The sequence below is a fragment of the Dicentrarchus labrax genome, unplaced genomic scaffold (genome assembly GCF_905237075.1).
Source record: "Dicentrarchus labrax unplaced genomic scaffold, dlabrax2021, whole genome shotgun sequence".
NCBI lineage: Eukaryota > Metazoa > Chordata > Actinopteri > Moronidae > Dicentrarchus > Dicentrarchus labrax.
Window position 1 is genome coordinate 17,572,256 of NW_026136708.1, and position 27,473 is coordinate 17,599,728.

Genomic DNA, 27,473 nt, shown 5'->3' on the forward strand with positions numbered 1-27,473 from the left:
TTTAATATCATAGTTTATTTTTTTTCATCTTTTTCATATATTTTCATGTAAAAAAAAAAGTGTCAGTAACTGACATCAGTCAGAAGTTTGAAAAAAAAAAACCTCCACTTCCTCTCAAACCACTTTCAAATGTACCATTCCTTTATCATCATCATCATCATCATCCTCATCTGGCTATCACTCATTCATCTGTCTGATTCTCGCAATCCAACCTCAGAAGAATGCAGTTCTTAACTGGTTTTAGTAAACAAAAAACAAAAACGGCAGAGGTTTCACACCTCTGTTCAAAAAAAAAAAAAAGCTGCTTTTGCACTGGTTAGACTTCCCCAGCAGGGAAATAAGCACAGCTACAACCGTTTGCGTTCGATGTGTATCGACCGCAGTCGGCCCTGTGTGGGCCAGCCGGGTCCCCGAGCAATGGGAACGCGGCCGCCCGGAAAAGAGTCTCTGCTCACCAAAGAGCACTTCTTATATGTTTTCTAGAGAAAAACAGAAGAGGTATTCATTTACTGGTAAAATTCACAATCCAAAGCTTTGAAAGTTGTTAGGGTGACCAGGCAGCTGGGATAAGCGGAAGACAGATAAGGTGTGGTTAGGGCAACCGGAAGCAAATCCCTCCTGGAAAACCTGGTTTACTAACTTTCTTTTTGATTAGCTTTTTCTTTTTCTCCCCCCCACCCCCACATTACCAGAAAAATAAAGACATCATCACCATCATCAACAACAAATGATAAACAGTTATCTCACAATAACAGAGCTACAGCAGAAGCAAGAAGTCTCTCCTTCAAAGTGCCTCGCTTTTTTTTTTTTTTTGACACATGAAACTTAAAGACGAAATTTTTTTTTTCCTCCGTCATTTCTGTTAAACACACACAAACATCCACACCTCAGTCATCATGAATACAGAACTCATCCACACGTGTACAGTCAAACTCAAAACGGGCTCAGACAGTGTTCTTTGAGTTTCTTTCCACGGTTTTCACACACTCCTTGGATTAGCTTACATTGACATCTGAGATTTGGGGTAGGGGTAAAGGACAAGGGGGGGAGGGGGGTAATGCAGTGGATTTCTAATGGATAGGGGCTTAGGGGGTATAATTGGGTTGGGGGGTGGGGTTAGGGTGAATTGGGGATCAATATGACCCCACTGAATACAACATGGGAGCAGCAGTATCAGCACGTATGCACACTGTGCTGGATAGTTCAGGCACACGTAAAAAAAAAAAAAAAAAAAAAAAAAAACCGCCCAAAGTTAATGCTTCCATCTCCAGTTACTACTAACAGCAACCACATCGACAACAACATCCACTTCCCTTAATACAAAAAGAAATAAAAAGATATTAATAAACAAATATAACAGTGACTACAGAATCCAAAGTGCAGACTGTTTCTGGCTGCACAGCTTTTCTGGGGATTTTTCGGTGGGTCTTCACTCTACCAGGAGACAGAGGAGATTGGCAACAGACACTGTTGCATGCTGGAATACTGAAACGTCGTCCTGGATGCCTCCGGTGTCAGTGCTCAAGGCACAAACTCCCCCAGCAGAGCAGGAGTTTGCTCCAGGCTGCCCTCTCTCGGACAGTTTTGGCACTGCAGGCAACACGAACAGAGTTTGTGTATCCACTTGTAGTTTGAGATGACTTTCTTCAACAGTTCTTTCCTTTCTTTTTTCTTTTTTTCTTTTTTTTCTTGCTTTCATTTGTTCTGATCCTCTTCACATCCATCCAACAAGCACTGTCACAACCCAGGGCTTCTCACATCTCTTCCACATTTTTGTTGAATCCCAAACCCTCCCTCCCGCCCACTTTGATTTTCTTTTCTTTTTTTTCTTGAAGTGTCCCATAATGAGCAACAACAATGACAGTAAAAAGACAACGATAAAAACGCCAAAAGCACTTCATGTCATGTAGCGGGTGATCGCTCTCAGAGCGTATAACAGTTCTGCCTGCATTCGCGCTTCCATAAGAAGCAGATTAACGTGGACCTGCAGGAGAAAAGAGAGACAAGAGACACTTATTAAACACTGTACATTGATTCAAATAGCTGTAATGGAACAGGCCAGGAGAGGAGATCAGGATCTTACCTTCTCGGAGTGCTGAAACTGTCTCCAGAAACTCTCATACATTCGTTTGGTGGTCTTCTCCGGGCTACACACCATGGTCTTAATATAGATCTTAAAGCTACGGTCCAGAAGCTCGTTTATCTCCCCGTAATCGTAGTCATCATACCTGAAGGAAGACAGAGACACAGTGTTAGGACACAGGCCCCAGTTCTGACCGAGCATAATGACACACATAAAAAGGTGAGATCATACAGGAAGGCGTTCCCAGCGGCTCACCTGATGCCGAACATGCAGTGGATGTAGTTCCAGATGGCCCTGCGCAGCATACTGGTGTCCACATCCTTGTGTGTTGCCATGGTGTTGTAAGTCAGATTGTAGGCCATCTGGAACTTCTCGTCCAGCATCTGACCAACATCAGGGTACAGTCTGTTGACCAGAGAGAAACCGTGATCCTCCCAGCTGTAGTCCTACAGAAAAAGAGGAAATAAGAAGTAAATAACATATAGACCATCTTTTTAGCATCCTGTACTCTATATTCAGACTGTATTTGAGCTTTACCTGCACTCTGAATGTGGGCACATGCTCCCCCCTCCTGGAGAAGTCCTTGTAGCCGTAGCTCGGGTCCTCAAAGTGTCGGGAGATGTCTCTGGAGGGGACGCACTCCTCGTCCTCTGTGGTGACCACCAGCATGCTCTCCGTCTTCTCCCTCTCAAAGCGAGTCGCCATCTCCTCCTGGCTAGCCTCCTCGTCATCGCGGCACTCCTGCAGCTGCTTCATGCGCTCCATCAGCACCTCCACCTCGCCACACATCTCCTATGGAAACAAAGAGCACACATACAGTTAGGAAGAACCAATCTCTGTTTTGTTTCTTAGCACCAACACACAGGATAAAGTGCAGGGAATGTATATCTGCTGCCTGGATTTTAGCTCACTGTGCGCACACACACACACACACACACACACACGGTCCTTTACCACTCACCTGGTTGCCGAGTGGATCATCATGGTGATAAGCATGACCGTTGCCATTGGCAATGTCACAGACGCAGTACTGGCTGAGAGAGGGGGGTCTGAAAGTGTGTCCGCCGTCACAGTGGATCTCAGGTGTGATGCCGCAGCCGAAGGTGAACGAGGCGAGGGAGTGGTAGTGTGTGAGGAGGACCACGGCGTGGATGAGCTCTGCGAGGGACCAGCTGTGTTCCTCTGCCTTCAGAAGACGCTGGAAAAAACAAAAAGGGGGGAAAAAACGTGTGAGTCCTTGTAGCTGGAGCCAAATAATGACCTCAATATCACTGACCTTTTAGGAAGTGGGAAAAATATGTTTTCAGCCTTCCTAACCAATTTATTGTCTTTTTCCAGCCTCACCCACCTCCCTCTATCCGTCCCCCACTTTCTGTCACCATATTTCTACTGCTATAACTCCCAAATCCATCCTGCTACACTCCAGCCTCCACCCAGAATCTCAGCCAGTTACATAACACTCCTCATGTCCACATCCACCCTCCAGATCGTGCCCGTCCTCTCACCTCGATGTGTTCCTTGGTGAGAAGCCAAGGTCGGTGGGCCAGGATTTTGTTGAGCTCTCCGAGCTGCTGCAGCTTCTGTGGGGCTTCGTCCAGGCCGTTCAACCACTTGGGATTGCCCCCGACCTGGAGGAAGTAGTTCACGTGCAGGTTGACTAAGTAGGAACACTGGTGTCTAGCTGCAGCCTGCAGGACAGGAGGAGAAGGAGGTATTAACCACAAGTCATGTTAAGTGCTCGACGTATTAACGGTCAAATGAGACGTGCTTTTTAAGAATTCAGATGATGAACATGAACGTACCATGATGCCGATGTAGTGTCGGTAGTGCAAAGACAGGGGTCCATCCATTTGCAGCAGGTAGTGCTGCGTCCGGAGGAAGCTCTCCAGGTACTGTGGGTGGAAGCTCATCACCAAAGAAATGTTGTCGAGGCGACCGAGGGCTGCAAACGCATCCTCAAATATCGACTGTGTCCGGGGGTCCACTTTACTGACTTTGAGAATCTTAACAAAAAAAGGAGGTTTATTACATAAATGTAATGTTTGTAACCAAGTTAAAAGTCTCTGGAGAGATTATGGACCGTCTCATACCTCTTTTTCAGGGATAAATCTGCTTGGTCCGTTGACTAAGGGTCTTGGGATCCTTACTCCCAAGTCCTGCAAGACAAAGAAAAAGAGAAAAACATGTAGTTTAGATATCACAGGAAAGCAGAGGAGAAGCTCAACTGTCACTTTATTGCTTCACCAGCATGAGAAATCTGAGTCTGACACCAGTAAACCTGTCGGATCCTTATTAATCTACAGAGAAAATGACAATAAAACCAAATTTTAAGGTTTTCTCCATTGTACAAGCAACATGCAACTCTCTCTCTCTCTCTCTGTGTGTGCAGTGTCACAAGAAACTGACACATAAAACCAAAACGAAACTTGACACTAAATTAATGAGCAACTTTCGCCCTCATACAACATAAAAATAAAACAATAGAAACCTTCACATCGCCTCTATCACGTCCTGTAACTTTCCGCTGCTTGTCGAGACATGTCTACTAGCGGACACCGTCCCGCAGCGCACAATGAAGCAGGATGAATGAATGACCCACGAAACGCGTAGAATTCAGAAATGACACCGGGTTAAAAACAAACCTCTGAACGTGTCTTGCTTCCATTAAAGGGAAACTGACTAAAATAAAATAAACCCAGAGACTATTTTCTTGCCCCAGTGAGCAAAAAAAAAAAAACTCTGCTCACTCGTAAACAAGCCCTGCACAAAAGACTGCACTGCAGCTTGTTTTTTCAAAGCAAAACATAATAAGAAGAATAAAAAGGTCACATAAAAACATAAAAACCGAGACAGTTCTTTAAATCCCGACGTCAGGTTGATATTTAACAAAAAGGTGCATTATGAAAGAGTGTTATTTTCCCCTGAAGCCCCCTTCTCTCTCTCTCTCTCTCTCTCTCTCTCTCTCTCTTACCTTTTTGCTTAGCCGTTCACAATGGGTACATATCTTTAACAGCCTTGTCACTGCAAAACAATTATTTTCCACGTTTTCTGCCGGTGCGACTGCGTGCCTCATCTCGTGTCCTCGCTGCACTTTGATTATTTTACTGGTATAAAAAAAATAAAATGTTCTTTCAAAAAGATGTTTTTCTAATTTCTGAATGGCTGTTTTCCTCCTCTCTTTGTTCCTTGAGGCACTGGGTAAAGTGCTCGGCAGTCAGCTGTTGCAGCCCCACAGCAGAATACCGTCCTCTCTCGCTCATACATTCGGTAAATAAGTCGAGGCTCGTGTGATTGACACGCTCGGCGGCCAATAGGACGACGAAAACAGCCTCTCTGCAGCCAATGGGGAGCGAGAGGAGAACGGAGGGGAGGCGGGGGGGGGGAGGCGGAGCTAAGCGTGAGGAGAGGAGGGGAGGGAGGGGAGAGGGAGGGGGGGTCCTAAACGTGAGCAGAGAGAACAATCTCCCTCCCCACCTCCACCACCCCTCTCTAAGAAAACATCATCACTTCTCTTTTCTTCTTTTGTTCCCTGCTGCCATTGATCAGGATTGCATTTACAGTTGTGCATTACGCTCTGTATGCTAAACAACGGCAGCAATCAATTCAAGGTGATTGCTGCTCAGATGAATACTTCAAATCCATTATCACGGCGTGGAGAAAAAACACCACTAAAAATAGTTTTCTGTAATCTAAAATCCAAATCTAGCTGGGGCAAAAAAAATAAAATTAAAAAAGAAGGCATCTGTGTGTTCATCTGTGTAATGTGCATTCAACGAAAACAACAACAACCCAAGGCCAGCTCCAGCATGCAGCAGCAAGTTCTCCCCCCCCCCCCTATTGGCTTTTTGCAGCACTGGAGGGGACGGGGGTAAACTGAGCCCTCAGCTGTCCTTAGTGAGCTGCAGAAGAAGGTGGAGGGCCGCTGTGCAGAGATCAGCATCAGCGCGCGGTGAGATGGATAGCTGCGGGACCTGCTGCAACAACAACAGCGCTTCAGTTAGTGGTTTTTTTGCGCCACAGCCCATCAGACCGCAGATAATGCCATTCCTCCACCAATCAGCCCGGGCTGAAGGAGTCCTTTAAAAGGCAGAAGGAAGCAGAGATAAGGAAGGCCACTCTTATGGCTTTGTTTATCCCAGCTTGACAATAACACTGTTCAGTTGAACAGTGTATAACTGGTTTATCGCACCGGGGTGGTATGAAAGTCAATAATTACTCAGAATTATATCACGAGAAGTACTGAAAACAACTCTGTGTTCTGCAAGTTCTATATCACAGTACAATATCCACCTTATTTCACCCAAACAAGTCTGTCGTTGTGGAAATGATCAGTACCAGAAGTATATTTGTCTTTGAAATGTATGTTAAACAACAGATAAACAGTTGTATTTTCATGTAAAGGCACACGTGAGTCAACTGTTGTTTGTGTTGTTTCCTCTGTGAATTGCCAGCAACAACGTTACAAAAGCATCCACATATCGGCCAGTGTGTCCACAGACCCACACACACGTGTGCACATCTGTGCGTCATGTTTCTGTGCGAGACTTAAAAATAACGTTTCCCAAGCAAAACAGAAAAGACTTTTCTGTTCTGAGATTTCACAAAGACTCATTTTATGGGAAGAAAACTGCACAATTGTTTCGACTGTTTGAAAAAACATTTTTTTTGTGAGATACTACCTCATTTCAGTTCATCGTTACTGCGGCTCCTCTGGCTATGAAAGTGTTTTGGGTGACTTGTGAAAGGGACACCAAATAAAAAGCAGACAAGCAAGTTAAAGTTGGTAGCGATGAGATGTTGTTACGAGTATAGTGTGAGTTACAAGTGTAAGTCAAGAAAAGGCAAGTCTGCCCCTGTGCACTCCAATCAAGAGCCTGCCCGGCCAGTTTGGCAACCGACTGCAAGTCTCCAGCACTGATAGCACAGTATTCAGCAGGTTCATTGTGTGGATCGGGCCAACTAACCCCCCTCACCTCCCCTCCCTGGTCCCTCTCCTGATGCCACAGGGTGGGGTGCGGGGCAGCGGTAAACATGTTCCCAGGGCTGGAGTCAGCACTCCCAGGGCTGCTGGGAGCCCCATGGCTCAGCAAAGCTGCAGAAGAGGCTGGTCAGCGTTAGGGCTTACGACACACCAAACCTTTTCACATAAAAGCGCTTAGGCTCGGGGGTCCGGCTTGCGGACGGGGCCAAACACTATTGTCAGAGTGCACGCACTGACTACTCGGTGAGGCTTTACTGTACTCACATCAGGAGTATCTGAGCGAGTGCAGTGATCCAACCATATGTGCTCCGTCTTAGATCTTAGATTACGTCTCCACTTCCACACCTTTGGTGCTAATGTTTGTAAGCTGGAACTCAGAGCTGAATTATGCAAAAGCAAAAACCAGAGGTCGTAAACAAGTTACATGGAATCATAGGGAGCTTCTGTCATCAACACACATGAAATTATATATGCTCCGAGAAGCTTCAGAAAGCTCTAGAAAAGTTAGTAAGTGGACACTGAGTTAAGGATTGTATAAATCCATTTCCACCTGAACGTGTCTGCACATTGGGACTTCACTTTATGTCTCTCGTGTTCTCACAGTTCAAGAAAACACGACAGAATATTTGACTCCAGACTTCAATATACAAAACCTGGCTCGTATTACAACCTACGTATTCTGGGGTGTCTTCTGAAGCTGGTTCAGAACAGAGTGTGACATATAAACAACCACACAGCAGGTGTGTCTCGGGGGAGTCTGCAGACCTACATCTTTAGGTGTCTCAGCTCTTTGATGTCAACTACAGTGAGTCTGAATGCTGTTGTTCCTAAATGACTAATCGCTGACAAACTAAACAAGGAAACTACCTGAAGATGAAGTGAAACACGGTGAACATCGTTGTTATGATCATGCTTCAATGAATGAGTATGTAGACACTTGGCTACAAGATGACACTGCCGCAGAGAGGCTCATTAGCTGTTCCAGGGAATAAACCAGTGACCTTTTAGCTTCGTGAGCGCCACTAAGCCACCGTGTAACCCTGTGGAGATGTATATATGCATGTGTATTTGATGGTGGTTTTGAGTACAGGGGTTAGGACAACATTGGGAAGATTAGTTATGATGGGGGAAAGGCTCCTGGAAACAACAGGAATCATCTTGGATTTGTTTCAACAGTGTGTGTATCATCAGATAGTGATCTGCTGGAGGAAAGGCCTGAACAATGGACACATTTCCACTAGTCTTGCACTAATGATAATAAAAATATTCCCATTAAGAATAATAGTCAGTTTTTTTACAGAAACGCTTTCATGGCCACTATAAGAAGCTGTTTTCTGCTCATTAATGGTTACTTAAACATCGTTTTTCAACTGAAGCTTCTTTAAAGTGTAAATATGCAACTTTTGAAAGAAGAAATAACACAATATTCCTTTATACAAATTAAAAGTTCAATAAATAGGAAACAAAACCTCACTAGCTCGATTCAACACACTTTGGGTCTTTGGTGCTGTAGCCACATGGTCCGATATGACCAGTAACTTCTATGGACATTTTTTTTCCATGGGGAAAACTTATTGGAATTTTGGAATCCATTTTGTCCGCTGACCTCTGGCTCTGTGCTCCAGGAATGAGCAAACTACAAACTTTTCAAAGCCTTGAAAATCTACAAAGTGTAAGCATTTCATACTCAAAACATAGTATCGCTCAACAAAGCGTGACGTATATTCCACAAAGTGAACCCATGGTACGTGTAGCAAGTTCAATAAATGACGTTGCAACTGAGGAATTTAAGGCACCAGTAAACATATTGTACATGCAACAGTTTGCATGTTCTTAGAACATTTTATAACCAAGTTATGAGGATAGATATTATATTACTGAGAGACAAAGTGGATACTAAATCTGGAACAATTAGTAGTTTTAAAGTTAAAGTAGCTGTTTCATTAAGATCTGTCTATTGTCAAGAATTCAAGTAGTTTCCTAAACTTTTTATAAGTAAAAAAATATGGCAGGTACCTTCTCAACTGCTCACTAAAGCAGTTGTTTTTCCTTTACGAGTGTGGAGCAGAATTAACAACAGCCTTAAGCCAATAAAGAGGATGATAAAAGTTAATAAGATTAAAAAACAGAGAGAGGAAGCCATGCCAGGCGTAAACTCTGCACATATGTGTCTCAGAGCTGCGGCTGCTGTGTTTTCTCATGCAGCAAGATGCGAGGGAACCGCAGAAACTGTGGGGATGTTCAACAAGTGGCAGAAGTCCACCAGACCAGTTCAAACCTAACCTATCAGTGCGCAGAGGAGAGGAAGCAGAAAACTCTCGAACACTGACATAAGCCTAGCAACAGGCTTCCACCAATCACAGGGCAGGACAACAGTTACAGGAACCAATCTTCTCCGCTCTCTCTCTCTGCCTCTCTTGTTTCTCTGCAAGAAAAAAAAAAAAAAGAAAAGGAAAACAGAAAAAAAAGTTTTGCCGAGGTATGAAGTTCAGTGAACAAACGAATCTGATCTGTTTCATAGAAAGTAATTCGGTTTACTGATCTATTTGCACAGTTGTAACTTTTGTCCATTTGAGTTTCTCTGACAAAAAGTGGCAAAACAAATGTCTCCTAACTTCACACACAGCAAACACAAAACCACATGGTTCAACTTAGCCCAGAGGCTCACAACAGCAACTCTCATCTGTGAAAAACAACTTGACTTTTTCTTTTTCTTTTTTTTCATGTAAGCAGACTCTGAAACCAGCAGTGGCTGTTTTTTTAACAGTAAATCAATACTGTACATTTAAAATACTACAGAGCCATAGATGCATAGGTAGTTTTAAACTTGCACACAGTCAGAGAGTGAAAACTGCAGACTAAGAGGGTATCCCCCACCCCACTCCTCAAACAAAGTTGGAGCCTGTTGATCTATCACTGAGCATTTAACTGAGCAGACTGGAGGGTTAACCCTTACCTGTCCAGCAGGCAACAACCTGCAGACTCTTGCAGAGCAGTATTCAGCCTCTAAAACTGCTGCTAAGTTGTCAGAACATGTTGATCATAAAGCTTCAAACTTAGAAGTGAGGGTGTATGGTAATTTAAACCGTAATTTTAATCTGATGTTAAGACTTATAAGCCTAAATTGAATGAATGTGGGAATTAACTGGACCAGAGTTGCCTTTTGGCCCTTCTCTGAGCGACTCTTGGTCCCTTTTCTTCTTTTCCCAGTCGCCTCTTCTCTGATCTGTGTGTATTCTGGCAGGCTATCAGAGTAGAGCGCTTTCGCCAAGCGCCGGCTTTCCTGACAGGAGAGGCGTGCCCCCCAGACCAGCGGGTCCTGGACCAGCGCACACCAACACTGGGAGGAAGCAGCGATCCCTGGATTCCATGAAACGCAGAGGAACTGCAGAGACCTCAGGGAGAACACGGAAAAAATAAAAATAAAACTACATATTGGAAGGGGGTAAAGAGGTATCTGGGACAAAAGATAACCTCTTTGCTGACTTTACACTGCCAGGTGTGAACATGCATATACACAATTCCCTAAATAATCTATATACTGTAGGTTGCAATCCAGGGGAAAAGGCGTTGGCCTGCAACCCCTGCGTGCACGTGAGGAAGAGTGAGTTCCCGGGGATGTTATTCTAACAGGGAGAGGGCAGCTGTCACAATACAGTGAGCTCCAACAGAAAAGATCCCATAGAAAAACAGAAAATGCCAAACCAACCCTGCTATCTTTAGCCTGATATGACACAGGCACTGCAAATCAATGAGAAACCCCTGCGCTCTGCCTCTTTTCTCTCTATACTCTCCGCTTCTACAATAACAACCCCAGCTGTCCTTTGACTCCCCTCCTCTTCATAAAGTTTACTGATGGGAAACACGGGAGACAACACAGTGGGGCGAGTTCATCGGCACTGCCCAAAGTTCAAAAAGAAAAAAACTCAGTCACGCAAAGTATCGTAGCAAATGTTTCAGATACTGAAGACATGCGTGGTGAAATCTAGCTTATCTCTACTACTCATGTTATCCAAAAACATGGGACTAACAAAGACCTTATACCAGCATAGGGACTCTAACAGCCCCAAAGAAAACAGCCCCTCCGGTGTGACGCTGCTGTGTGCCTTCTGGCATGCACAGCTGTTTTTTTTTCTCTCTCTCCGTCTCTGTCTCTCTCTGACAAGTCCTCGGCTCTGCTGACTGAGCAAAAAAAATGACTCATGTCACTGGGAACCTGGCCAAAAAGTTGTTGATCATCACCCTATGATTCTTAATGGGCACTGTAAACCCAGCACAAAAGAATCAGACCCTTCACCTGTTTCTGTGAGAATGCAGAGAGGAGATGATTCACTCCAAAACATACCAATAAATAACAAGTTCTTAACAGCAGCTTACAGCAGGCAACGCTCCAACCAGTAATCAAAGTGGCTGGTTTGATTCAGTGGCTGATGAGCCACTTGATGAGCCAGTGAGCCTAACAAACAAAAGTTTTAGCATTTCTATGTAGCGGCTCACAGAAAACAAGCGAGTCAATGAAACGCTTTTTATACATAAGAGAACAAGAAAGGTTGACAGTCTCGAGAGCAGCGATCCGGCGTGAGGTATACCGGCTGAGACAGGAGACAAAAACAGACGCTGATAAAGTCTGATGTAATACATCACAGAGGCTATGGCAAAGATTAGGAACTATTGCACTCTGCATTAATCTGCACTTGTCTGTTTCTGACGCTGGTTTCACTTCTGCCTCTCTTTTTCCACTATCTGTCCTCTCAATCTGTAACCTTCACCAGGATACATTCTGATTGCTAAGAGTGGATGTGATACTGCTGTACTTCGAGGGGGGGGGAAGTGATATGGCCTAATCGTTGCCCTCAGAACCATTTTGACCGTGTCCTATTACCTCATTAATAGGCAATGAGCCCCGGTACAGAATGGCAGAACAAAATAGCTGGCAGAACCCTCATTTGAGTGCGACGTCACGGCGACTGCCCCATTAATGTTTAATCGCTTATGAAATGTCTGTTTGATTAGGTGGAAACTCAATCACCTTGGTCTCTGTCCTTTTCACCTGTCGTCAACATTTCCAGTAATTTTACAGATTATTTTAATTTTTATTTAAGTTGTTAATGCTTTGTATGACATATGACAGTGGAGAGTGAAGGTGGAAATCCCACGTTTAAATTCACGTGACAAATCAAAATGTGTACTTAATAGCTACATACATTATGTAATGCTAAAGACTGAGGTCAAAGTTGCATATCCTATGCAAACAAAAACATCCTTAACCAGTTGATGCTTGCTGCTGAAGGCATGGGAATAAAGGAGCAGCATTGTTCTTTATTGCAGCTCCAAGCCAGTGAGCCACAGTATTATAAGTGTGATAAGGAAAAATGTAAGATTAGACTGTTATTTTGTTCTAACATTACCCTGCCTGACTGCTAAGCTTCCATACTTGGACAAGCAAGACAGAGACAGAGGTTATGATTCATGTTTGTATCTTTTAACAGGATTTTTCACTTTATTGTTACAAGACAAAAAGCTTTTCGGGGTGAGGACTAACCAGTGTGTTTGGCAAACTGTAACACTATCTTGAAAACAAGTTTGGCTAGAGTTCCTGGAGTGTAAACTTCCAAATCCAATAAAGAGCAGCACAGACCTGCTAACGTTATCTTACACTCTGATAGAGCATCAAGGACCAGCTTCCACACAGTGGGGAAATACAAAACAGTGGTAAAACATTTCAAATTACATTTATGGGTTACAGGTTTTGTAAAGCCGTAAACCGATGTAATATGAAATGTTTGCTATAGAGACACTAGGTTACTACTGTAGGAGTTCAGTTAGGTAGCCACATGCTAACGATTGCAGCTTACATTAGAGCAGATAAACACGCAGTTTAAACCCTTTCTTTGTATAATGCCCATGAATAATGAAAGTTTTTATGTCATTTAATTTAAAATGCGTAATTTACAAATATGTAATATGTTTGATACTGCCCTTCAACTTGTTCACTTCTGGAATTTCTTTTACCATTTAAGTCGTGTTAGAAAAATAACATTACTACAGTGCTTTTACTCTGAAAAGGAAGTTGAAACATTACTGAAATACTACCAATAGATCCTTTTCACCGTCCTGTTTTGCTGGGAGACGTTTGCAGCTCAAGATAAAAACAGGTGGGACCTCAAGTGTCTCTAGTGAAGGGTCGCTGCAGCCATGTCAGAGGCGGGCAGCTCTAATCTGTTAACATGAGCGCGATGCAGACGTGGGAGGTGTGAACCACAGGTTACACTTTTGTTCTTGTGTTTTTGGTTTTGGAAATGCTGACAAAAAGACACCGCCTTCCGAACTCTTTAAATGTTGAGTATAAAGACCCTGAACACCACTTCAACATGACCAAAAGATCAAAAACCAAAGTTTGTTATAGTTGTTGAGCTATGATTTGACAATTGCCGTTCAGGGAAGGGGTTTATTAGCAAGCTACACCTTTTTCACAGCAGCCATTTTGACATGAAATAGTAGGGTAAACACATTATCAATGATACTAATCAAGGTTCAGCTCCATTCAGGTCAAACAGAGACAGGTTGCTGCTGTTGTGCATGTTGGCTCACTGAAAAGGCTCCACTACAACAAATGGAACAGAACCTTAATTAGTATCATTGGTAGCACCTGTGTTTACCCTACTGTTTCACGTCATGTCATTACATGTGCTGTGAAAGAGGTCTACAGCATGCATATTTTGGGAGTTTAACAGCAGTTCACGGCCTGGGTCTCAAAAACACATTATTGTGACTTTTCCTGTTCTACAAGTTGTAGGTGCACGTATTATATATGACTTGTGAGTCAATAGGGACTAGTTTTCCTTCCACGCTCCACCTGGTTAAATTTTTTAACTCTCAGTTAAGTCCGTTTCCAAAAATACACAGCAACGCCCAAAACTCCTACTTACCAGGAATCAACCAGGCCAGTTAAAGGTCAATGGGAGAAGTCTAAATAACAGGTATGTGTACCTTCTACTAGACTGAAGTGTACATATTGTAGCTATGGACTGTTGCTCTTGCGTGACAAGTTCAACTTCAAACAGTGTCCAAGATGAGGTACAGAAAACACACACAGTGAAGCCAGCAGACTCAGTGTTTGCAAACACACCAGGGACAACATACACACACCCATAGCACATGTAGGCTACATACATGTTCTCCTCTTAAGACTATATCCTCAGAGTTCCTCAAATATGAAACCACAAGCATGTGACATGAGTTTGTTCTGTCCAAAACAACACTTTAAAAATGCAGAAATGCTTACCAAGGCAAATTATGTTCTACCCGGTTATGCAAACAGCGTATGCTGAGTCGTTATTTCAAAAACTTAAAAATAGATATATACTAATTATATCTGATTATGACAGATTTTGCAGAGTATCTATGTTATAGAGACATTTTGTGGGGAAAAAATATCCACTTAGAAATAAGTTTGCTTTTATCATGCAACTTCACACAAACCTAATAACACCTAAAACTCCCTTTAAAAGTGCACCAGGTTAATGTGTAGGGTGCGTGCGCATGCTTCACTTCACTTCACTACAAACTCTCCATGGACCTCATAACCCTGACAGAAGTGTGTGTGTGTGTGTGTGTGTGTGTGTGTGTGTGTGTGTGTGTGTGTGTGTGTGTGTGTGTGTGTGTGTGTGTGTGTGCGTCTGCGTGCGTGTGCTCATCATGCCACAGGTAGTGTTGGACATATTTGCTCTGTGGTTAATCAATTACAGGCCTGAAAAGAACAAACCAACGGCCGAAAACTCTTTCATATCGTTCTCCTTGTGGACTCAAGTCCGATTCAAATAGCTCACCAACTTTCAAGTATCAGATATAATTGGGAGATAAGATGGCTTCTGTCCAGTGAAGCGTTCACTGATTATATTACTGTGGTGACGAAAAACATTAGTATGTCAGTTCATGCAGCAAGTGCATTGCTGTTTTGAAATGTAAAAGTCCTTACTTTTATGATTAAAAAAAAGAATTCTTCATACTACATACAAATAGGTGCACAGTGCTGTATGTTGATGTGCAATAAGCAGTCTTACATAACAGCTGGACAAATAGGGTAGATGCCATTGTATTAACGCTGCCAGGAGGTTTGGCTGTGTTCCCATCGGTGTCATGCTTGAGAAAAATAGCTTAATTGGCAGTGTGGCTTGACAGAGTCAGTAGGTTCAGAAACTTTTGAAAAGAGGAAGAAAAAGTAAAAAATAAAAGTCAAGGACTTAATTTTAAACTACAAACAGATGGAAAAAGTTTGTCTCTCAAGAGGTTTAATACTGCTGATTTTGTTCCATAATCAAATTTCATACTTTCTGACTGAATATATCTGCAACTATAACAAACACACATTTATGCTTAATAGCAAAGAAGACATCTCTGTGGGTCATCTTCATCAGCGATTATGTCACACATAATGGATGTTGGGGTTAAAGAGGGCGTTCACAGTGAATGAAAAGATGGGCAGGGTGGAAACAGTGATGAGAGAAGAGGGATAAAAGGTAAAAGGACAGAGGGAGAGGATTATTTGATCAGTGTGCGGAGAGAAAGCGCCTCGGACCTTATCATGGATAAGTAAACACCCCGCACCGTCTGGAGTGACATCATTGTCCCTGAGAATCAATAACCAGCCACTTCCTGCGCAGCGGGAAAATCGATGACTCTGTACACTAGATTACCTATCTGTGCCCACTCACCTGAGGGAAACACACAAACACACACAGGCTGCACACAACTAATGCACACAGTGTAATGCAAAGCACATACTGTACATGGGGAGCATTAACAGAAACAAACCCACTGTCACAGTTTTCACCAAGGGGAACAGTATTTGTGCGGCTTCAGTGCAGAGTCAGCCCATTATGGGATTAGTGGCAGCCACAGCGCAGTGTAGGCCTACTGTTGAAGTCTAAAGGGGATAATGGCTCTGCCAAATCAGATTTCTATCAGGTTTCATACACAAACACGCACATACACACACACCTAAAAAACCAAAGCAGCCTGGCTCAGCACCAATCCGCAAATCTCCCAGATCCCTCTGCTTTCCTCAGGAGCATTTGTCAACCTCTATTCTCCCTGCCAGATATTTGCTCAATCTACAGTATATTATTACGCAATAAAGGCTGAGTTCAGGGTTAAAATGTAATAAAAAAAAAGAATAAGTGGAGCCTAAAAACATTTAGGAACACAGGAATTTGGCATCACTCAAAGAGCTCCTCGTAAATTCTGTCACTCATAAACGAGTGTCTTCTATGTGGTATGAGCTTTAAGGGCCATTGACAAAAACTGTAGCTGGATGTGTTTACAACATTCTTTCAGCTAAGCAGCACAAAAAAAAAAAAATGCATTGCTCCAGGCTTGTTTTCCTCGCTAGATGTCTGGGAGGAAAAGTTCAGCTTCACGGGAACAGTTCTCAGATTGCCGCTGTTACCCTGCCAAGGCGAGCAGTGGAAGAGCAGGCAGCTAAATAACAGGACTGGATGGAAGATAATGAGTAACTGAGCTTAGTACAGTCCTCCATCACCTGTATGTATGTGTGTGCCTGAGAGAGAGAGACAGAGACAGAGAGAGAGAGAGAGAGAGAGAGAGAGAGAGAGAGAGACAGAGAGAGAGAGAGAGGGAGAGACAGAGAGAGAGACAGAGAGAGAGAGAGAGAGAGAGAGAGAGAGAGAGAGAGAGAGAGAGAGAGAGAGAGAGAGTGCAACAGGAAGGAAAGGGAAAAAGAGACGCGACACAAATGGAAACGGGGTGAGAAAAATATCAAACAACACTAATGCTGTTTCAAATCACACAAACTAAATACAGCCAGAGAGAGATGTGTGAACAGAAAAGTTAAAAACTGACTCTTACTCTCAATTTTTAAATGCATAAAAAAAAAAAAAATGTGTTAACTTCCTGAAGTGACTAAGATAAAGATGCATTTGCTGAGTGGGTGTTTTTTTTTCTTCTTCTACTCAAACCAGATTGAGTTTCATTATCACATACAGTACTGTATATTTCTCTTGTTGGGAACAAAATGTGTGGTTAGCCACAGCGGATCTCTCGGTATTGGTTTTGGGTGGGTACAGCAAAACATGAACATCCTCACAGTGTGAGCTCACCTGAGGCGCCGTCTGTCTGTCTGTCTGTCTGTCCACATCCTGCCGAGAAAGCCCTGTGTTACACCTGTGCATGGCCAGGATGGGCTTATGTGCAAAGATGGGTCACCAATCGGTCATGAAGGGACCACTGGGCTGTCTTTTATGAATATTTAGTAATTAATAATCTGTGAAGTGTTTTGTGCTGCTAATTAAAGCCTTACAAATAAAAGCAATTTAAAGCTTTTATTTCTTAGTGTTGTCGAGGTTTTTAATTTGGTACACTGATGTACAAAACTGCATAACAGATGTGTCTTTAAATGAATAATTTGATGTTTTGTTTTCTTGAAGCTACAGGCGGGGGTTGATTAGTTTAGATTAGCTTGGTTTATTTGTTTGTAGTGATTAAACAAACAAGATACATCATGTTAATGAGTGAGCATTAGCGGTGCTGATGGGCACATTTTGTCACCTTCGAACAGAAGCATTTAAATAAGTGTATGTTCCCAAAAAAGTCTGAAGCTAGAGCTACGAGGTGATTATTTTAGCAAAGCATTAAGGCTGGAAACAGCTTGCCTGGCTGTGTCCGAAGGTTTTGGCTACCAGCACCTCTAATCCTCACTAATATGTTTTATCCTGTTGGTTCAAAGAGAAATGTAAAGACAACTTTGGTGTCAGACTAGCTGTTTCCCCCTTCTTCCAGTCTTTATGCTAAGCTAAGCAGACCATCTGAAGGATACGGTTTAATTTTCAACCTTAAAGACTATAAAAGAAACTCCCTATGCTTATGAATTGACAGCCGCTACATTTGTTTGTTTTTCATGTGAACGTTTCAGACATGACCTGTCCCACTTACCTTCAACCCACTTGTTGTTCATGAAGGCTAATGATGAGCCTGTTTGATCCATAACAATAGGATGTTTGAGTGTGTGTGTGCGTGTGTGTGTGTGTGTCTGTGTGTGTGCGTTCATGCACACACACAGAATGTCTGGAGAGGAAATCTATTCTCTTGATGCACCGGAGCAAAGTTTTGGCCTATAGCCTTATAAATCTCTGACCCTCCACTAACCCGACTGTAAGGCCCAGTCGACTCACAACACATTGAGGACCGTCCTGCTGGGTGAGGGTGCGTTCTCTACGGGACTCCCACAGGAAAGCTTCGCACAATACTTGGCTCTCCTTGAGGTAGACACACAGACACTAACTGCACAGAGGCGCACACACAAAGGCAGCAGATTAAGACAAACTTCAACACTCACACATAAAAGGCAAGTACACAATCCCTCTCACAAATGTCAGATGCAATGTACTAGCTTGCACACACACACACACTCAAGAGTCTCAAGCAGACAATGGACAGTGGAACTGTGCCATAAGGGAAGGCTGTTGTCCAGTCACTGGGCAACTGGGGCAGCAGATGGTCATCTTCCCTTCCACTAACACCAGCAAGGAGGGAGGGAGGGGATTGCGTGGGGGGGTGAGGCTCAGGCTCAGAGTGGTGTCCGTCTCCAAGCGAACACCTTTCACCAAGTACATGGGAATGACTCAGCCATAACCCATAAAGCAAATGAGCTGGACAATGATTATCTGCAAGTCTGCACGGAGTTACGGCGCAGAAATGGAAAGTTTCCTCGGTCCAAGATGTGCTGAGTGAAACGCACAGTTTGCCCAAGGGAGGGTACTGCTTTCAGTGCTGTTTGGAAATGAATGCCACGGGCTCAAAAAGTCAACCGAATAAAACTCGGGGCGAACCACAAACACGGCAGAAAAAACACTCGCACGAGAGAGGCAGAGTGAGCTTTAGCTTTAAGACAAGGGCGAAAAGTAGGAGAAAGGTCAATTCTAACATGAAGAAAAGAGAGAGAGAGAGAGAGAGAGAGAGAGAGAGAGAGAGAGAGAGAGAGAGAGAGAGAGAGAGAGAGAGAGAGAGAGAGAGAGAGAGAGAGAGAGAGAGAGAGAGAGAGAGAAAAGCAGAGGGGAAGGTTTCATATCCTGTTGACCAGTTGCTGCCTCTCAGTGTGAAAGTTTTGATTGGAGAGCATGCGTTTGTGTGTGTGTGTGTGTGTGTGTGTGTGTGTGTGTGTGTGTGTGATACAGAAGTGTGTGCACGCTCAATAGAGAGAGAGAGAGAGAGAGAGAGAGAGAGAGAGAGAGAGAGAGGAGGAAGAGGGCTGTAGCCTATTGTGTGTGCGCTCTCAAAGACTGTTTATATTCTCTGCTCATCTCAGCCGATGTTAATGGAGGAAAAAAACAACAGCCCTGCATTTTCTCCCTCCTCTATTTTCTGTAGCGTGTCAGGCGGCGTGTTTTGGGGCGGCTAAACCCATAACAAGAGTCATCTTACATAAATAAAGGACTTATTGGCTGCGGCAGGCCAGCAGATGCAGGAGCTGTTTGTGTTCTTGTGTTAAAAAAGATGTAAAGCACAGAAAATAACTTTGCATGAATGGTGCTTCTGTGTGCGCAGCAGAGTCAAGAAAACATGTTTATTAGAGAGTTGCATCACAGTGGAGGTCTGAGAGAGGGGAAGAGTTAGGGAGGAGGGAGAGGGGTCAAAGAAACGCAGAGGGGAAGAGAAAGTGACATACAGGGAAAGTGGGACAAGAGAGAAATGGAAAGAAGGGGTCAGTATACGCGGAGGAAAATACTGTACATGTATGTTTACATGCATGGATTAAACATGTAACTTAATTTCCGGTTCTCTTGACACAGCAGCTCACCCAGCCCGCCCTCTCGGCTGTTTTCTGCCTGTTCAGTAAAGCTGTTTACTTCTGTTCTGTCAATCAATACTCCTCTTTCTCCGCGGCTATTCATCTTCCATCCGCCTTCCCGTGTTCCTCCTCTCCATTGTTAATTTGTTTCCCTGTTGCCTTTCATCATTGCCTCAAAGCAATCCTCCCTGATCGTTGTTTTTGTCAATGGGACAGCTAAGAATGTGGTCAAAGCAGGATTCACAGCCTGCCTGAGGGCCAAACTGATGCATTGGTCGTATCTGTGAGAAGCCGCTCGGGTCATGCCTGTGTAAGAATGTATGTAAGCATATAGTTAAATTAAAATAACTGCAGTAGGTGCCCGATGTCTCCATATGCAAGTGTGATTAAAAGGGGCCTGTTCATCTACTAAAGCACACAAAAACAAATAACACAACTGTTTCTGATTGCTTCAAGGTGCCTGGGATAAAACCAAACTTTCACATGTTTTTTTTTCCCCCACTGTGCAGTCTTTCTAAGAACATGCTGGCGGATTCCTGAAAAGCCGGAGGCGTATCTGCATTTTAGGACTCAACTATTTCAGCAGAGTTTTGGAAAAACAACACCAGGTGCCAAGTTCTTGTACGGAAAAGTCGATATTTCATACATTTAATTACGACACAAGAGGGAGTCACAGAAAATACTGTAAGCCCTCTTCACCCACCTCCATCCTTAAGCACCCACCCCCTCCCAAACTCCCTCCAACTTATTCCCTTCGCACAAACACAGCTCTGAATACGATGTCTTCAGATTGAGATGGCGAGGCAACAGAGCGCTGAGGGTGGAGGGGGGGGGTTAACCTATATAGTAAGCCATGTTTCTTTCCCTTTGGGGTCCCAGCAGACTCAGCTTCAGTTTGATAAATAGCAGGCCCCCTCAAAGCAACAGATGCTACGGCTCAAACCCCAGCATATTCATCAGCTCTGTTTTAAAAAAATAAAAAAAAGCAAGCCCTGAGCCAAGGCCCTTCACGACTGTTCCACATACTGACAGCCTGCCTGAAGAGGAACAGTGCGAGTATGAACAGCGCACATGGAAAACAGGGCCCCCTCTATGCCCCCTCTCCTGCCCCCTGCCGCAAAGACAACCCAGTTATAGTAGGCCCTCAAGTACCCAGACCTTGCTGGGGAGGCACTTCCAAAACAGTGACTTCCTCCCCAGCTGAATAAGGTCAATGCACTCCCAGCTTTCTGGTCAATTTCAATTTTTGCACCATTTTAATTTCCTTGTATCTGTGGTTCGACACCACAGTCACTGCTAGTTTTCTTTATCGCCTCGTCCTAGTTACAACTATTCCCCCTGCGGCTGTCCAGGCATCTCCCCACGCAGACAGGACGGCTGAAATGATTATACAGCATGGAAACAATTGTGGAAGAAAGACGCAAATATGTTTTCCACACTGTTTTCTGTGAATGCTGAAAAACACTGGCTTCTTGAAAAAGTGCTTTTCCCTCTGAAGACAGATTGTGCTTTCTCTTTAAAGCCAGACAGAGGCCTTTCTTTGGGGGATTGTTTGGTGTTTTGTGGGCTGTGTAGGAGAACGTTTGCTCTGAAGTGGGGTTGTGCAAGTTGTTTTGTTTGAAAGAGAAGCAGTGGGTGAGATATTTAAGGACAAAGTTTGGGTTGCGAGGTGAGAATGAGGTGTTTGATTAGGCGTGTTGATGCAATCAGCACTTTTTTGTGTGTGTGATATTGGGGGAGGTCTGGGTGTAGGCATCCTATCATCTCAAAATCTGTCAAAAAGTCAGTCTACGAGGCCAGACTGACACTGTCATGGAAGGAGTGTTATTTAAAACTTATGTATTAAAATATCTACAGCAGCCAAGGGCAGCATAGTCTGTCTGCATTTTACAGAGCACATGACATTTGTACTGTATTTCTGTTTTTGTCCACTGTTTGCTCTCACGGCATCTGCTTTTAGAAATGCTGCTGAATTCTTCCTGTTTTGTTTCGCCTCTGTTTATGCACTGGATTTTCCATTTAGGAGACAAACAATGTTGCTTCGAGTAAACCTTAAAGGAACTGCTTTTGCTCTGTTAGCTCTGGCATGTAGGACATCAGTCGTGCCCCAAATTTACCGGCTATCTCTGTGCGATTGTGTGTGTGTGTTACCCTGGGAGTATGTTCAAGTGTGCTGCACAAGAGTAGACTCTACCACAGAGCGAGATAGGGGACCAGTCAGATAGATGGTTTCTATGGCAGCCACATACACACTTTGAAACAGTCTCATGACCCCAGACAGGCCAGAAAAGCTTCCACAGGGTCAAGATACAGCGACACTGACCAGAGCTGTAAAAATGTGAGCCTGATCCCGTCTGCCCATATACAACACCTCACCTCAGCGTCCAGCCTCAGATACTGTTACACTGACATTTATCATCAATGTGATGTTCAGTGCTCAGGAAGAACCACTGCAGCACAAGTGTTGGATGGTCTCTAACTGATTTCTTAAAGCAGCTACGATCTATATCTTAATAGTAACAATAACTATGTGTGAAGTAAAGGGGGCTGCTCGTGGTGACAGATGCAACTCTACAGTTCCCATCAGATCTACTGAGATTTATAGCTTCTTCCAGAACCGTGTTTTTGTTCACTCTCACTGCTCTGTGTTGTTTTCAGGCCACAGGAGGCAGATGTTTATTGCCAAAAACCTCTGAAAACCTCTGATACACTTCTTGTCTAGCATCAAATGGAGTGAATATTGGACTTATATAATTCCAAATGAATACAGAAAGCCTGCGAGTTTCACTGAGTTATTATGTTTTATCTTTTGCAGGAGCAGCAGTTTTTAAATGCTGCTTGACGCTGTAATTGTTGCTACTTTTCTTTATCTAGTTGTTTTAGTTACAAACATTCCCACTGTGATGTTCAGGCATCTGCCCACGCTGACACTCCTACAGCTGGAATTATTACACACTGTGGAAACATATTTCTAATCATTTTTATTTATGAATTAAGTGATTTGATTTAAATTTGTTAAATCTATGACTTGAATACCTAACTTAAAGTGATACTGTAAAATGACCCGTGTTAAGGAAAAAGCATGCATTTTGTATTGTGTGTAGGCTTTTAATGATTAATAAATGATTAATAACGATGTGACATTTTGTTTTGTTAACAGATACAAGTTAATTTACTCCGGTTGCCAGTTGCTGTGAGCATACACAGTGCAGAGAAACATTTACAGAAATATACAATACAGACGTACAACTAAACAAAGACTGACATAAACATATAGATATTATACACAGACATAGGCTGAGCAGCAAACATCCAGTATCTATGTGTAGACTGTTAACAGTAGTGCAAAGAAAGCTTTTGTATGAATAATGTTTAAGCACATTTTTTAGAGGGGACATAAGGGAGAAATTCCAGTTGTATAGACTCCTGTAGAGTAGCTTTGCATGATTCCTGAGCAGAGCAGTCAGATAAACAGACTGCACCGGTCCCTGTACTTCATGGGCGTGCTCTGCCTGGACCAGATAACCATACAAATAAATCTGTGACGAGTCAACGGCGGCTGGTCACGGAAAGTAGAAGCAGACTTTGAAAATGTTGCATTCAGAGCAGTCTGAATTTTTCAGCTTTTTGCTCACAGGGATTACTTTTACATACATTTACCTCCTTATTTGACACTTGGGCCTTGTTTAATATCAATGCCCGACATCCAAAAAGCATAATAGGTCCCCTTTAAAGTTTGCATCCCTACACCTTACTCTTAAATAATGCAGTCCAGACATTATTGGGGTCATATTCAGCAAATAACACACATTCTCTCTTTATCTAGATTACTAAATAGCTAAATAAGCTCTGCAAGGGTCAAAACAACAGCACCCAGACGGGAAGCAGAAACATTCCTCCGTGTTGCAAGAAAGTTGACGTTTCATCAATGATGGAGAAGTGCTAACCACATAAACAAGACCCTAGATTTTTTGCTCTTTGTTTGCTTTTTGTGTTGCCATGTCTGCGAGAGACAGCTGTGTTGACCTCACAACCCCCCGGGCAGGTTTCAGTGACGCAGGTCAAAGTCTGATCAGGTGGGATTGATGAAAGAGGTGGCGGACCAAAAGAACCAAAGAAAAAAGATAAAAACTCAAAGTGAGCAAAGACAGACTGATTTGTCACAGGTTTTTCACAAGCTGTGACATCACCGTGTGGGAAAGTTACTCATGTCTTTTCTTATCGATCTCTGACCTCAGAGGTGTCAGGCGATGTTTGTGCGCACAGAGCGAAGGTCACTTCCAAACACAGCAGAGAGAAGCCCTGTGTCCCATTTTCCATGCGCACCCTTGTACGCACATGTTTCATGAGACACACGCCAACATACACAGTCATGCACACTAGATTTCAAAAAGTTGGAAGACATTAAGGAAGCCTGACCGAGATTGTGGCAGCGCAGGAAGGAAGTGGAACACACCCCTAGATCTGAACAGGAAGCAGCCAGGAAAAGAGGACTCTGACAGGACACACATACACACACATATTCAAAGTTACAGCTCCATGGTTATGAGCTCAAAGACTGACCAGGGCATAAATCTATGAAGTGCCTTAATGGAAAGGCAGCACGTGAACTTACTGCTCCGACCATCATTAGATTTCCATTAGATATACTAGGCAAAAATAATCTCTGAAAAATGAGTTGATCTTGCATTTGAAAATACACACATGCTATTCATTAACAACAATAATTCCTATGTTATCAGCCAAGTACCGTATTGTCCTGAATACGACTCAATTGGGATATCTAGGTCCCCTTAAACCAGGCACCGAACCCCTAACTGCTGCCAGGGGTGCCACTACCAACCCTCCACTGGGGCAGCAGCAGCTCAGTCCGTAGGAACTCAGTTAGGGAACCAGTCCAGCACAGACCACGTTATGGAGTGTGGACTGGTAGCTGGAGAGATGCCAGTTCACCACCTGGGCACTGGCGAGGTGCCCTTGAGCAAGAGACCAGTGTGCTGCTACATGGCAGCCGATCACTCCACCATCTCTCTACATTTGCATGTTCATGAGCCCTGTGTGTGTGTGTGTGTGTGTGTGTGTGTGTGTGTGTGTGTGTGTGTGTGTGTGTGTGTGTGTGTGTGTGTGTGTGTGAGACTGTATTCTGGGCCTGTGTGTGTGTAACAGTTCGAGGAAAAACAATTATTTCCTCACTGGGGATTAATAAAGTAAATCTTCTTTCTAGAAAATGCATTTGAATACGCAGGGGCGGTATATTCGAGGAATAGACAATTACATATTTACAACCTGAGACATTATTTTTAAATGGGGAGGATATCAATGTATCACTGGCTGTGTTGCATGATGGGTTGTTTGAAGTCTTTTTGTTGCTTGGCTTGCAGGTTTGTTCAAGTCTGTTTATAGAGTGTTACTCAGTTAAAAGTCAGTTAGTCCGGTTAAACCTACAGTTTCTGACAGCTCATGTAACTTGTTCTGCTGCCATAGATGAAATAAAGTAAAACTACACAAATATGGGATTTACATTCTGCTTTAATGGAAGGATTTAATGTTTCCCTTTACGAGAGACGAGGCTTCCAGGATAATCTTCATCTTATCCCTGGACTAAAAGTACCCAGGGGAAACATTCCAAGAAGGCTAGTCTGAAAGTGTTTCAACAAAAACAGGTGTTGAAATAGAATGAGTCATTTTATAATTGGGCCATTACGGTGCTACATTCAAAACTGCTAAAATAATGCCAAAAACACAGATACTGACTTGCGTTAGGTGTAAAGGTGTTTTTTGTTCTTCAGTGCAGCAAAGACAGTTAAATATATTAAAGTTGAGATTACAAACACATCTGGCTATCATATATTAATAGTACTAACACCATTAAAGGCTGACAAAAATAAAAGGCAACTGTTGTCGGTTCAGGATGATGAATAGCTGCTGCAACAGATGACAAGTTGAGAGTCAACGAATAGCTGACAATAGTAAATGCATGCATGTGTTTTACTTGGACTGGATTTACACTTGATTTTTTAGAAGACCTCTTGAGAGCCTGAAGAGACAGACAACAGACACAACTGCATAGAGATCCTCAACAATGACCTACAGGCGCACAGTACGTGTTGACAGAGAACACGAGCGCGCAAGCGCACACACACACACATACACACACACACACGCACACACACACACACACAGTTAAATCAGCCGAGTCAGTAAAAGGTTGCCTGGGGTCTAGGCGGGGTGCTGTTTCTCACAGGCATGTTAATGGACATGTCACCATAGCTGCCCCCTATATTCCTCCGCTGTCCTCCAAGTGCAGGGTCAACAGAACATCGTGTCCCCTCAGGACAAAGCCTGGTGTACTGCACGTGAATGTGTGTGTGTCGCTTCACTGTCACCTGGAGTCCCCGCTGTGCTTCGCAGTCAGTAATGACAAGCTGGGTTCATCAGACGCAAACAAACAAACACCAAAACATGTGGCTTATTAATCCTAGACAGCAGCAGGAGTGTTTTACACCTTCATGTCAAATGTACTGGAGTTGCTGAGCAAAGAAAGCTGGTTGTATCCGTCTGATGGATGCGGTGTGAATGACCGAGGTAGTTCTGAAACTTCAGGACCTCAGACTGAAAGTACTCTTAGCTTGTTTATAATCTGCATTAGATTGCATATTATGTCACAAGAAGGTTAAGTACAGGTTGTTTTATTGCCTCTGCAGCGTATTTATTCTTCGTCATGTACTGTGTCACCATAAATGTATTGGATGTTACTCAGAGTGAAGGGATTCAGGTGTCTTTGTGCAGCAGTGTCACCGAAAAAAACCACATCTTACTTTGAGCTTGAAAGTTAATTCTTAACAGAGCTTAATGGAGCAGTGTGTAGGATTTAGTGGCACCTAGAGGTGAGATTGCAGATTGCAACTAACGGTAACCGTTCACCTCAACCAAGCATGTAGGAGAATCTGTAGAAACATGGCGGACTCCATCTAGGAGTCGTGATAGTTTCATGTGGGGTTACTTGTCATTGAACGGGAGCTATGGCAGTGCTTGCCATTGATCACATTTTAAACGCCCGGTTGTGGGTGTAGCCCTGCTCCACAGACACATCAGCTGTTGCCTGCCGTGCTTTGCCAAGGCTTTTTTGAAACGGACGTGCCTGCAGCGATCCCCTATGAATGCCTTCCAGGAGAGACTGTCCAAAAGTGCTTGCCATTATCCCCATATTCTAACTATTATTGAGTCTCATCCCTCTCTATGACGGATAGCTTTTCATCCCGCCATCAAGGGTGCCAGCTGCACTGGCTGGTCAGATAAGTATTAGTAGGAGTAGCTTGTTACAAGAACAACCTGATTATCTATTAGCACACTTACATACTATATATCCTGCTTTGATTGAGCCATTAAACATCTTTTGTCTAACAGCTACAAGAGGAAAAAACAAAAACTGAAAGGAAAACAGAATTATACTGAAGGCATTTGTATTGGTGGACCACCGTAAAAGTTTCCACTGAGGGCTGTTAACTCCTCAATAACGTATTAACAGCAGCCATTTAATTACATCATCAAACTGTGAGCCTCCCAGCATATCATTTCTGTGTGATTTAAATTAGTGTTCAAAA

The 27,473-nt window shown here is 43.4% G+C and overlaps 1 protein-coding gene across 2 annotated transcripts in view; it reads right to left on the reverse strand.

The window, feature by feature from the left end:
* Positions 1-27,473, reverse strand: part of sesn1 (sestrin 1) — a 57,243-nt gene continuing 29,770 nt past the window's right edge. The window contains exons 1-9 of one of the 2 annotated variants that reach the window (XM_051409806.1): positions 5,055-5,336; positions 4,174-4,239; positions 3,886-4,086; positions 3,589-3,771; positions 3,045-3,281; positions 2,621-2,875; positions 2,339-2,529; positions 2,084-2,228; positions 1-1,984 (exon numbers count right to left, since the gene is read on the reverse strand). In XM_051409806.1, coding sequence (XP_051265766.1) covers positions 1,898-1,984; positions 2,084-2,228; positions 2,339-2,529; positions 2,621-2,875; positions 3,045-3,281; positions 3,589-3,771; positions 3,886-4,086; positions 4,174-4,239; positions 5,055-5,156 — 1,467 coding nt within the window. In that variant the 5' untranslated portion in view covers positions 5,157-5,336 and the 3' untranslated portion in view covers positions 1-1,897. Of the gene's footprint in view, positions 1,985-2,083; positions 2,229-2,338; positions 2,530-2,620; positions 2,876-3,044; positions 3,282-3,588; positions 3,772-3,885; positions 4,087-4,173; positions 4,240-5,054; positions 5,337-27,473 lie in introns of those variants that run through there. The other variant, XM_051409805.1, reaches the window with a different exon arrangement.